At 37.9% G+C, this 13,292-nt stretch overlaps 1 protein-coding gene across 1 annotated transcript in view; it reads left to right on the plus strand.

Annotated features, from left to right (window-relative positions):
- LOC109918857 (extended synaptotagmin-3-like) overlaps positions 1 to 13,292 on the plus strand; it is a 98,552-nt gene that overhangs the window by 73,134 nt on the left and 12,126 nt on the right. Inside the window, exons 9-16 of the mRNA XM_048599227.1 lie at positions 10 to 92; positions 761 to 809; positions 3,283 to 3,372; positions 3,827 to 3,892; positions 5,683 to 5,751; positions 7,535 to 7,609; positions 8,483 to 8,569; positions 13,066 to 13,215. Coding sequence (XP_048455184.1) covers positions 10 to 92; positions 761 to 809; positions 3,283 to 3,372; positions 3,827 to 3,892; positions 5,683 to 5,751; positions 7,535 to 7,609; positions 8,483 to 8,569; positions 13,066 to 13,215 — 669 coding nt within the window. The remainder of the gene's footprint in view (positions 1 to 9; positions 93 to 760; positions 810 to 3,282; positions 3,373 to 3,826; positions 3,893 to 5,682; positions 5,752 to 7,534; positions 7,610 to 8,482; positions 8,570 to 13,065; positions 13,216 to 13,292) is intronic.

Raw genomic sequence — 13,292 nt, forward strand, 5'->3', positions numbered from 1 at the left:
TCATTTTAGGCTGTAGTTCATGAAGCCCCTGGTCAAGATTTGGAGTTGGAACTTTTTGATGAAGACCCAGACAAGGATGACTTCCTTGGCAGGTCAGATGTAACCCTTCACAGTATTTTGAAATTTGTTAAGCCTTTCCTCTAGTTACTGACAGTAAATGACTTCCACTGCCAGCCTACTGGTGCCTTTAAATAAGAGGTTGGCTGGTGGTATGTGAAGATGGAAGTTTTCCTGAATTCCCTATGAATTCTTCCACAACACAATCATCAGACTCTCTCCCACCACCTCACTTTTTCTTTCTCAAAGAGACTCCTGAACAATTCTGCAAGGTTATGCAAGAGTCAATATTCTCCATGTCTTCACCTACAAAACTTGAAAACGATTATCAAAACACAGTGACACATTCTGCTTCTACATCCATTCCCACAAAACTGCACATGTTCAGCACATGGGGTCAAAAAATTGTGATCAGGGAGGCCCATGGTAGAATCCCTATTTGTTTGCTTAGCTGATATTAACTCACTTAGTACAAAGTAGTCAACTTGGAACTTTTCTGTGTCTTTATAAATTCCTACTACATCAGGCAGTGCACTTATGTATTCACTGATTATGCAGAACAATTGACTCACTTAATACTTTCATTGATCCTCATGCTTTATTGCCAGTTTTCCAATTCAAAGCATGTAAATTGAAACTTGTCCCAAAGTCTGTGTACATATTCTGACTTTTCGTAACTTATTTTAAATGTTCTGATGGACAGCCTCGTTATAGATCTTGGGGAGGTGATGAAAGACAGAGTTGTGGAAGAGGTAAGTACACCAATAATTATACTCTTACTGGTAGAAGTTAGATAGAATAAGATTACAGTAGCTATTTAATCCATAGCAGAGGCTAAACCTTCCATCAAATTTGAAAACAACTCAAATGCCCATTGTAGATTGCACCTTTGAATAGATAAGTAGAACAGTCCAAGATTTCATTGGCTTTTAAGTAATGATTGTGACAGAGTGCAATTGTGATTTTTTGTTTTTTACATTTGTGTTGGGAGTATCCGAATGTGAGATAAGAATTCTATTTAACGTATGACTAAAAGAAAGTTGAAGAAACTTTTTAATTTTACTGTAATAAAACAAAGAACTGCTGATGCTGGAGATCAGAAACAAAAACAAATGGTTGGAATTGTTGAAGGGTCGCCAGACTCGAAACATTGACTCCTTTCTCCTACAGATGCTGCCAGACCTGTTGAGTTTCTCCAGCAATTTCTGGTTTTACTTTCAAATTTTATATCTGAAAAGGAATGAAACTGTGGATGTTTTTAAGTGTACAATTTTTTGAAAGATTTCCTTAACCTTTTGTGTATAGTCCAAGGTAATGTGCAGTGCTGTATATTATCCTTGATTATTTTGTGAGAAGTGTTTCAGACATCCAAAAGATAGTAAATGCTGTGTTTCAGTTTCAGTGAGTGGACAAAATATTAATTAATGGAGTATAATGTGAAAAAAATCAGTTGTCCACTTTAACAGGAAGAATTGAACAAAATATTAAAATGAAGAGAGTAAAGAGGGACCTAAGTGTTCTTGTACATTGGCACACAGGTACAGGTAATGAGCAATTAGCTGATCTTAATAGCAAGAAGAACACAGAATAAAAGTAAAGAAGCCTTGCTCTAATTGTACACCGTTTTGGTCTCCTTACTTAAGCGGTTGGCAAGGAGGAAAGTTTAAGCCAGTTCTTGGAGTTTAGATGAATGACAGATGTTCTTATTAAAAAATACAATATCCTAAGGGTTTGACAGAGTGTATCAACATGCAAATTAGGAACAGGCCGCTCAACCTCTTGAGCCTGCTCCACCATTCAGTAAGTTCATGATTTATCTGATTACCCTACATAACACCTACACCTGATTAACCTTTCAACCCATTGCTTATCAAGTATCTATCTCTGCCTTGAAATATCCAAAGTCTTTGCTTTCTCCACTTTTTGAGAAAGAGTTCCAAAGACCTATAACTCGCTGTGAGAAAACATCCTCTCCTTAAATAGATAATCCCTTATTTTTAAACAGTGCCCGCTTGATCTAGATTCTTCCACAAGAGAAAATGCCCTCACCAAATCCACCATAATTTTACAGCCCTCAGGATCTGATATGTTGCAATCAAGTCACCTCTTACACTTCTGAGCTCCAGCAGATACGAGACTACTCTGGCCAACATTTTCTTGTAAAACACTCCATCCATTCCAGGTATTAGTCTAGTAAACTTCTGAATTGCATTTATGTCCTCCTTTAAATAAGAAGACCAGTACTATACTCCAAATGTTGTCTAACTGAATCATAACCTCGCTACTTTTGTGTTCAATTCCACTGGGAAGATGTTTCCTCTTGAGTGAACCTATTAATCAGAGACTCCCATTTAGGATGAGGAAGAGTTTCTTCTGAAGGTTGTTACTCTTTGGAGTTCACTTACACGGAGAGCATTGAATATATTCAAGATTGTAGACAGATTGTTGATCACAAGGGAGTTTAGGGTTATAGAAAGAGGAAAAATGGAATTGAAGCCACAATCAGATCAGCCATGACCTTAACCAATGGTGGAGCAAGCCCAGAAGGGGGTGAGATAACAAAGACCTACTCGTGTTTCTGTTTAGGAAGTGTATAAATTAATTGAGTGTTTGGCATTATCCTGTGGCACTAGTCAGTGTAATTTGCCTTTGCTTTGGTAGTGGTTATCGGCAATCATTTGAGAAAACAATTTTGAGTTGATTTTAGAAAGTAAAGAGAAATACGTGGAGCAACTTGCCCGAGTGGTCAATATTAACATTCCTATCTAGTCAAATTCAAGAGTCATCAGTGTTGATTTTTATAATGTTTTCTCGGGATGTGTCCGTCTGATTTATAAAAATCTCCTTCTTGCAAAACTAAAGCCTAAAACCCAAGCAAGTTACAAATTTTTTTTAAAAAAAGCAACTAAGCAGTATTTTTGAATAACAGTTTTTTAAAAACTGTTCATAAGTCACTTGCCACTGCAAAATATTGTTATGAGGAGAAGTTATTTTTACTTGCAAGGAAGGAAAATGATTCAAATTCCTTGGATACATCTCCAAAAGACACAAGAGAAACATTTATAAATAATTGATCCATGACCTAATACTCAGTACAAATTATTGATCACATTGACAGTTGGACTAAATTTAATACAGATCCATTATATACCATACTTCCATTTCATAGCATTTTATTCAATTGCCATTGCCTTAACCCTTTCAAACATTCTGCCTGTTGCACAGTGGTTTCCTCTGAACGATGTGGAACATGGGAAAGTTCAACTAAAGCTTGAATGGCTGTCTTTGGTCACTGATCTAGAAAAAGAACCTACGGTATGTTTGGAACCACACGGATGTGAATTAGACAAAGGAAATTTATATACAAAACCATAGATGTAATTATAAAAGAACAATTGCACACAGTGCATAGTTCCTTTTAAATATCACATCTACTTCTTATTATCTTTTCTTATTGCACTTCTTTGATAACATCCTAATGTTATAAAACAGCATAGCCTCCATCTCACAGGGTAGCATACCAATATATATTAAAAATACAGCACAGAGAAAATCTTCTGCAATTAGCAAGATGTGTTTAAAAAGGAGAAAATTATCCAGTTTAAGCAAATGTTAAAATCATAATTAAATAAGAAAATGTGATAGATTTGATCAAAATTGAGCAATGCCAATATACATTCATGATTTCAAGCTAGCATGATAAAAGAATACAGCAATAAAGTCACATGAAAAAGAAAGGAAAATTTCACTTTGTTCCTCTAATTCACAGAAGACTCTTCCAGGCCAATCAAATGCAATACTGGTTGTTTATCTGGATAGTGCATGTCATCTGCCCGTAAGTAAACAATTGTTTTTAATGTAAGTTTTGTCTTAATTTGTGGAGTAATTTATGTTAGCTTTTAAAAATATTAATTTAACAATAAAGTAATTTTCCTAGGCCTAATGAATGTAACTCTTTTAAGTGAGGGAGACAGCAGGAAATCAAAGGTCAGTTTGCTGAACATCAGTCATAGAGAAAATATTAGAAGCTATTATTAAAAATTGTGTAACAAGGCACTTAAAAGTAATGCAAGGCATTTGGGAAGCGGTTTCGTGGAAGGAAAATCATGTTTAGGAAATTTATTGAAGTTCTATGAGGAAACAATATGCCATAGATAAAGGAGAACCAGTGGATGTACTGTACTTGGATTACCAGAAGGCATTTGATAAGCTATATCAAAATTGTTGTGCATAGCTGCTGTTAATTATCACATCTACTTCTTATAACCTTTTCCTATTGCACTTCTTTGATTACATTGTAATGTTATAGATCAGTCGGTGTGGAGTTTTTGGGCCAAAGGGCCCGATTCCACACTGTAGGGATTCTATAATTCTTAACAGCATAGCCTCCATCTCACAGGGTGGCATACCAATATTCATTAAAAATACAGCACAAAGAAAATCTTTTCAATTAGCAAGATGTGTTTGTAGATAAAGGAGAACCAGTGGATGTACTGTACTTGGATTACCAAAAGGCATTTGATAAGAAGCTATATCAAAATTGTTGTGCAGAATGAAACGTCATAATACAAGAGATTGGTATGATAGAAAACTAGCTAGCTAAAGTGAAACTGAGTAGGCATAAATGGTCATTTTCATTTTGGCACAATATAACAAGTATTGTGCTGGTCTTCAACTATGTATAGTTTAGTTAAATTACTTGGATGAAGGGACCAAAGGTATTGTTATTAAATTTACAAAGGTAGAGAGGAAAGAAAGATGTGAAGAGGATATGAGGAAGCTAAAAAGGGATATAGTTAGGTTGTGTGTAAAGATCTGGCAAATTGAGTATATTGTGGGGAAAAATAAAATTGGCCATTTTGGCATAAAACATGTGAAAAAGCACATTATTTATGCGTTGAGTGATTTCAGAGACATCTGGTGTCCCAGTGCACATATCATTAAAAGTTAGTAGTTAGGTACAACAAGTAATTAAGAAAACTTAATGGAACATTATCATTTATCATGAGGGGAACTGGATACAAAAGTAGTGAGGTTATGCTTCAATTGTACAGGGCATGAGTGCTGTGCACAGTATTGGTCTCCTTCTTTAAGAAAGGGTGTAAATAGATTGGAAGAAGTTCAGAAAGGGTTTGCTAGACTAAAATCTAGCATGGATGAGTTGTCTTATGAGGAAAAGTAGGGCAGATTAAGCTTGTAAGTGATGGAACTTCAGGTAAGAGGTGATTTAACTGAACTTAAAAGATCCTCAAGGGCCTTGACAGAGTGGATGTGAAAAGGATATTTCCTTTTGTGGGAGAACCTAGAACTAGAGGTCACTATTTAAAAGTGAGGGGTCATCCATTTAAGAAAAGTGAAGAATTTTTGCTTCCCTCTAAGGATCATGAGTCTTTAGAACTTTCTTCCTCAAAAGGCAGTGGAAGCAGAGCCTGTGAATATGTTTTAAGTTAGAGTAGGTAGATTCTTGATAAGCACAGAGTTGCAAGGTAAAAGGGGTAATTGGCAAATAATCTTTTTCAGTTATAGAGCAGGATTGAGGGACCAAATGACCTGATTCTGCTCATGAGTTGTTTTTACAAAACTTGTATTTGTGGATACTGAAAGTAATTTATTTCTTTCTCCAAGAGAAATCAATTTGAGTACACCAATAGTGAGTCCAGTGTTAAGAAAAAGAACAAATCAAACTACATCAAGGTAATTATTTATGATATTACATTCAAGCAAATGCATAATCATGTTTAAATTCTAAACAATTAGTTCAATTTAGGGGGTCTGTAAGAAGTTTATATTCACTGCTGCCAGACTCGAGACACCCACCCTCAATGCTTTGAGACTACTGGCATTTCCCTTTTCACAGCTGAAAAGTCTCAGAATACGTAGCAAGTTGTCCCTACATGGTCCTGTTCTGTCAAATCCCAGTTTTTTGCCCTTACCCAGCGGTTTGGCATGACTGTACATCTCCCCATTCTGGCTAAGTACAGCATTCCAACCAACTGCAGCTAAACATCAGGACCAATATTGCCAATATCATCACTGCACCTGCTTCCCGTCTCTGACTGCTACCAAACTAGCACCAACCCTTCAGAGCAACTAAACCTCACGATATTTCCTGAGAACAGTTAAACGTCAGGTACTTGTTTCCAACCTGCTACATATTGTACTCCAGATTGCTCTATATCCTTAGCTTTAAATAAAAATTTTCTGAGGAAATGTCTACTTTTGGAACATGATGCACGCCTTTTGGAGATGGATTTTGAGAGACCAGAGTTAACCTTTGCAACTACAGTTATTAGTTTCACCAAGGAATCTGTAAACAACTAAGGAATTCTTTGAGCCTGACATTGAAGAATCAAATTCAAGACATCTACCCTCAATGCTTTGAGACCATTGGCATTTCCCTTTCCACAACTGACACATCTCAGAATACATAGTGAGTTTTGTGCAACATTTGTCACTTTGACCTGATTTTTAAGAATGGTAAAATGGTTTCAAAAAAAAGGGGAGGAAAGTTTCATAAAAATTCAATATTGACATTGGAAAAAGATGAACTGAAAAATTGATTTGTTTTAATGAAGTCTTTGCCCTGGCTCATCCTTCTGCCTTGGGTCTCTCTATATCTCGCTGCAGTGAGGAGCAGACTTGCTGCAGGCAATCAATTGGGGCAAACCTTAGTAAATGCATTGACTATGTTATAACTTTATTCCATACAGCTAGTAATGTGGGCTTCAGCCTGAGGGCAGGTCAGCTACCTCTGTTATACCTCATCAGTGGTGTGACCCTTTGATCTTTCATTTATAAATTCTGATCCTACCTCTCTCACTAACACTTGAAGAAGGAGTGAGGCTCTGAAAGCTTGTGGTTTCAAATAAACTTGTTGGACTATAACCTGGTGTCATGTGGTTTCTGACCTTGTACACCTCCAGGAGCTGCATCTCTAGCTTTTCAGCATAATGGAGACAAAGTTGTCCACATTTCTGTAATGTTCAATTGTTAATAGATAGTTCTGCTTTCTTGGTACCGCATTCCACTTTAATGGTCATGCTGTCTCCAGTATTTTCTGCCTCCCAGTGATGTATGCTACAGATCAGCCTCTCTAACAAAGTTTGCAGATGCCAGAAACTATGTTTAAAAACAAAGGAAAAGACTTCTAACAGAACTCTACACTCCACTCCCAAAATGTATTCTCACTATCATCTGTATAGATGAGCCACTTTGATGTTATTTTTGTTGAACTTGGATAATGAGCATCATGATGTTTTATATAGGAAATGTAGGAATGTGTAGCATCCTCTCAGGTAAAAGTTTCACTGATACCATCTAAAGTTAAAGTTAAAAACAATCAAATCAAAATAAATTTAGTCGTTATGAACTAGATAATAAATAGCAGATAGTCATTAATATCTGTTGAATTTAGTATTGTCGTTCAAATGTATTAGCTTGTTTTCAATGGAGGATTATAATGTTTTTACATTCACAGTCAACAAAGAGGGCTAACTTGGAACCTAGCTGCTCTGTTCAACTTGTTGTTGGAAACAGCATACAAGAAAGTAAGGTATGAGTTGTCATATTCAAATCTGCACATTTTTGCACAATTTCTCTGTCGTATAAAAAAAAAAAAATTGCATGCGTTAATTTTTCAACATACTTTCAGTGCAGTAGTATCTTGGAATCACTTCTACCTAAGATTAGATGGGATGATCTAAAAATTGTACCCAAGACCTGAATAAAATCGTTAGAATGTCCATTATATTGGCCCAAAACTGGTAATGAGAGACCTGAACCAGAACTAGATTGGCTCTCAGTTAAAAATTACAGGCAAGTTGTGGACAGCAAATGATTGCAATTTGATGGTTGTAAATAGACAACAAAAATCACCCACCTTCCATAATGAGCCAAATGGCAAATTGGATGAGTATCTGTGGCAAGGTTTGGAAGAGGGAAATCCTGGCGCAGGCCTCAGAAGGGCTAGCAACAGGCTGATACTACTTTGTAGGTTAGGTAATTTTTGTTTCCTCTGACCTCCAAATACTTGTTTGGCTGCTTGTTTTTTGAGCAGTCATCAGTAGATCCCTTTACATTTGCTGATTATAGATTTCAATGACCTCCACCAATTTGAATGGTGCAGGAAATAATTTTGCAAACTTGAGCAATTTTCTGGAAATTGGGAAGTCTTGACTTTCAAAGGGTCCACGAAATGTCATATATTGTTCCTGATTTTCAACATTCAGTTACTTGAGTCTTTGTGGGGGAATTTCTTATTGCTGAAATGTACACAATTTCTTCTCAAGAAGGGAACACTTTACTTACCAGCAAGAAATTCCTGACACCAATTAGTGTTTCACTTAAACAAGTCAATTAGATAATTTACAGATGTTATTAGGGTTGTGAACGATTGTATATCTAACGATCAATTTTGAATTCACAGATTTCCTACAATACAAATTCACCAATTTGGGAACAAGCATTTGTATTCTTCATCAAAAATGTTCACTCCGAACAACTAAGCTTAGAGGTAAAACAATAATGTAAAAAGCTGTCTTCAATAATTGAGACAAAATTAAAGATGACATTATTGTATGGAATAAGTTTAGGTTCATTTTCAGCACTAAAATGCCTTAAGGTGTTCAAATTTTGAAATTGCTTCAAGAAAGCTTCAAAATATATGACAGTAGCAACAGGCTTACTCTGCTTAATGAAGTTCCAGTATGGCTGATGGAAAGCTTGAACAAATCACTTACCTGAAGTTTGTAACCCACCATATACCTTAAGAAAAAAACAAGGGGATTAAAAGAAACATTACACATTTTTGCCAAATGCAATTTAGAGGCTTAAGTCTTATTTCAGACCACCTTCTGTAATAATGCTTTTCCAAGAGGCTGTCCAACAAAACATCCATTGGGTTTGCAAACATCAAAGAAGACAAATGGCTTGCCTGAACGTGGAGCTAGGAGGAATGAGTGGCCTGCCTAATCCTATACTAATAGAAAACCAAAAGAACTGCAGATGCTGGAAATCAGAAACAAAAACAGAAATTACCAGAAAAACTCAACAGGTCTGGCAGCATCTAAGAAGAGAAAGCAGAGTTAATGCTTCGGGTTCAGCGACCCTTCTTCAGAACTCAGTGTACCAGATCACAGAACACAGACCTACTAATTTTTTCCAGCAATTTCTGTTTTTGTTCCTATATTAATAGAGCCGGTCACAATTCAAGAACTTGCCTCTTCCATCACCGCTCCACATGGAACCAATCTCTTCTCTGGTCTCCACTCTTAATCCCACCCCCAACCCAAGCTCCTATTTATGATAATGATTATTGAGAGTGATTGCAACTTTGGCCGTAACCCAAACCTGGACGTTCTCCTTTTTGGCCGACTCCATGCACCCTCAGTAATATTGAAGTGAGGCTCAAGGCCCAATATCTGTAAAACCATAACCTTTGCTTTTCAAATTTAGTAACTGGGGACTACACCCTCTCCATGCACCCAGAAATAATTGAGAATCAATTTTGAGGCTGTACAGTGTGTCTGATATAAATATCTGTTCATGAAAGATCACCCTAAGATAGCAAAGCTCCAGAATTTGTGTTTGATGTAGCACACTTTGTCCCATCCGTTCAAAGGCCGGATATTGGGCCTGGGACCGTCGCAGAGTGGGCCCTGCACAGACAATTCATGGAAGTGATGCAGAGAAGTGACAAGCATCTATGAGCTGAAGGAAGCAAAGATCTTTTCCCTGGCTGGATATCCACAACCAGTGTAGGCATTTTAGAATACACGTAGGCAATGCACATTTGAAAGTGACTCTTACGATTGCTTTTTTTTTCAGGAGTAGGTGAGGCAAGAAGGGTTAGCATTTATGCAGTTCATGATATTGGAAGCTCAGTCAGTGAAGGTGCTTAGCCATTGCTATGCTAAAGTGTAGAATCCTAATTTTCTATGGAGCTGTAGAGATGCAGAATAGAACTAGTGACCTCAGGTAAGATGTCATAGACCTGGGGAGTCTTGTCTAGGGTGAGTATTTCCAAATCAGCCATCTCTCCCAGAAAATGCAACCGTCCATGGGACTTGCGGCCCATGGTGTGGCAGCTAGATGTGTACTATTAACAGAGTCTAGAGGTTTCTGAGCTAGGGTTGTTGCATCAATATTATCACATTGCAACCAGATAGGAAAATAAACATGGCACCATTCTTTGCAATAAAAGCAGTATGAAACTTTCCTCAGGCAGTGAGGTACGTTGAATAGAGGGTGTCACAATCTCCCGTCCAGCTGGTCCATCACAAACAGAACGGTAAAAGAAATCTATCCATGTAGCTCAGTCCCCCTAAACCATCTAGACTTTATATGGGGTCAAGCCTGCTGTCTATACTGGCCCTCTTGTCCAATTTGGTCTGCAGCCAGTGCTGGCTCCTGCTGTAGATTCTGTTACCGTAGGATTAGGGGTGATGCCAGTGTTTCTTCTGAGAAGCAACATGACCAAAGGCCAAGTGTACATATATATGGGCTAAATGCTGGAAAATGGGATTAGGATAGTTAGGTACTTGTTTTTTACTGGCACAGACTTGATGGGCCAAATGGCCATTTTTCTGTGCTGTAGATCTGAGTATCACTCTAACAGTGAAAAGGTTGGTCTGTGGCATTGAGATATTGCTTTCAGATCATCTCTGGGTTCAGTAATGTCATGTAACTAGTAAACGTTCTGACTGTTGGCCTGTTTCAACATGCTAGAAACGTCCATCACCTTTTACGTGTCCCACCTGGCCGCTGCCTCCCGGGAAAGTGCATCCTGTGCAGCTTCAAAAGACAGCTCCTTGTCACTGGCACATGGTGCCAGTGTGCATTGCCCAGAGTACTGAAAGGATCCAGTGCATTTTCCCACACAAATAAGCAATTTCCTTTAAGGGAACTTGAGGCAGAACCTGTCAAATATTGCCAGCAACCAAACCCCTCGTAACCTCTAGCTGTTTTCACCCTTCCCCTTCTGAGGCAGGAGCATCAAGTCTGGATGCTGGAAAGTGCAGTGCTTTTGACTTGGCTTGTGCCAATTGAGCAGCTTCTAGATTGCATTTGCCTCCCCTGCTGCAGTGATTGCTTGCAAATCTAAGAGATCCTAATCAGAAGTCCAATGACACCAGGTTATAGTCCAACAGGTTTATTTGCAATCATAAGCTTTTGGAGCGCTGCTCCTTCCTTAGGTGAAGTGAAGAGAACCACACAGGCACAGTATTTGTAGGCAGAGAGATCAAAAGATCATACATATGATGTGAGTGGAGTGTCGACAGACTGAATAACAAGTCTCTGCAGGTGATCGAAAGTCTCAGATAGTGTAAGTGTCACAGCTGTATAGCAACTGAAGGGTTGACCTATAATCCAATTAATTGAGGCAGAGAGATAATTACAGAAAATTTAAAATAAGATGGTGCTAGAGACAAACCAACTAGAATAACATGATAGGTATAAGAGTCGCATGCGGAAGGTCTACTAAGTAACAACTAACCCAAAACTCTACAAACTAATTAAGCTAGAGAGATCATAACAAGTTATCAGGTGATGGTGTCAAAACAGGACAGTAAGCAAGATTTTACAGATACAGAACTGTGTGGTGGGGTTACATGTAGTGCAACATGAATCCAAGATCGCAGTTGAGGCTGTCTTCATGGGTAAGGAACAGGAATGTTCCCTCCCAATCGGGGAACTCTTCAGGGGTCAAGGACATTCAGTCTCCAATCTTCAGGTAAGCGTCCTCCAAGGCAATCTTCGAGATACAAAACAATGTGGAATTGATGAGCAGAAACTGATAGCCAAGTTCCATACCCATGAAGACAGCCTCAACTGTGATCTTGGGTTCATGTTGTGCTACATTAACCCCACCACACGGTTCTGTATCTGTAAAACCTTCCTTACTGTCCTGTTTTGACACCATCACCTTGATAACTTGTTATGATCTCTCTACCTTAATTAGTTTGTACAGTTTTGGATTACGTATTACTTTGGTTAGACCCTCTTATACCTATCATATTAGTGCAGCTATTTGGTTTGTCTCCAAAATCATCTTATTTTTAATTTTTTTGTAATTGTCTCTGCCTCAATTAATCGGATCACAGGTCATCCCTTCACTTGCTATACAGCTGTTGACAATTTACTCACACCGTCTGACACTTTCGATCACCTGTAGAGACTTATTCAGCCTGTCGACACTACTCACACCTTTTGTATGGTCTTTTGATCTCTGCCTGAAAATTCTGTGCCTGTGTGGTTCTCTTCACTTTACCTGATGAAGGACAAGCGCTCTGAAAGCTTGTGATTTTAAATAGATCTGTTGGACTGTAACCTGGTGTTGTGTGACTTCTGACTTGTCCACCCCAGTCCAACTCTGGCACCTTTACATCATAAGAGACCATGAGGTGGCAATCAGGCAAAAATGTACTTTGGTTCTGTGAGTTGAAGTGATCTCGTTAGAATGTGGTTACTCAAGCACTGTTAAGATGCTGATAAAGGAACAACTGTGGGTAGCTGAATGATTGATTGTCTACCAACTGCACTTGTGATTCCTAGGGGCCAACTGTTCAACTGAGTCTAGTGATTATTGTAGGCTAGAGTGCTCCAGAATAGCATTGTAGCTTTATACAATCCAAAACTGTTATTGCTTAAAAGCTGGAATGACCCTGTTATTCAAACAGATATAGTCCCTGACACTATCACCAGGAAAACAGCTTGGTTCACAATTGTCCAGTTCACATAATTGTCTTTGATCACTTCCTAGTTTCTACCATTGAGAAAATTAACAATCAAATTAATATTCTCCCTTCCCAACAGTTTAGAAATTTGCATAGATATGAAGCATGTTTGGATAAGCAATACAATTTAAAGTTACTTTCTGGAATTAAGTAGATTATTGGCTAATATTGTTAATAAATGCATATTCATTAATTTATTGCAAAAGTGTTTTGTTCTATGTTCAGTTTTGTTAAGTAAAGTATACAAACTACTGTTATAATTTGTTTTGAGAAGATCAAAGACAAAGACTGGGAGTGTGCCCTTGGGATCTTGACCATTCCTTTGTATCAATTGTTGAAAGCATCAGATATGACCCTTGACCAAAGGTTTCCACTAGAACACTCGGGCCCCAACAGCCTTGTAAAATTGAAGATGGTTCTTCGGGTAGGTTAAATAATCTTTTTACTTGATGTTTTCCTATACAAAGAAATGCTGTTGTTACCCTTTGCCTTATGTGGCAG

The sequence above is a fragment of the Rhincodon typus genome, chromosome 7 (assembly GCF_021869965.1).
Source record: "Rhincodon typus isolate 14 chromosome 7, sRhiTyp1.1, whole genome shotgun sequence".
Classification (NCBI taxonomy): domain Eukaryota; kingdom Metazoa; phylum Chordata; class Chondrichthyes; order Orectolobiformes; family Rhincodontidae; genus Rhincodon; species Rhincodon typus.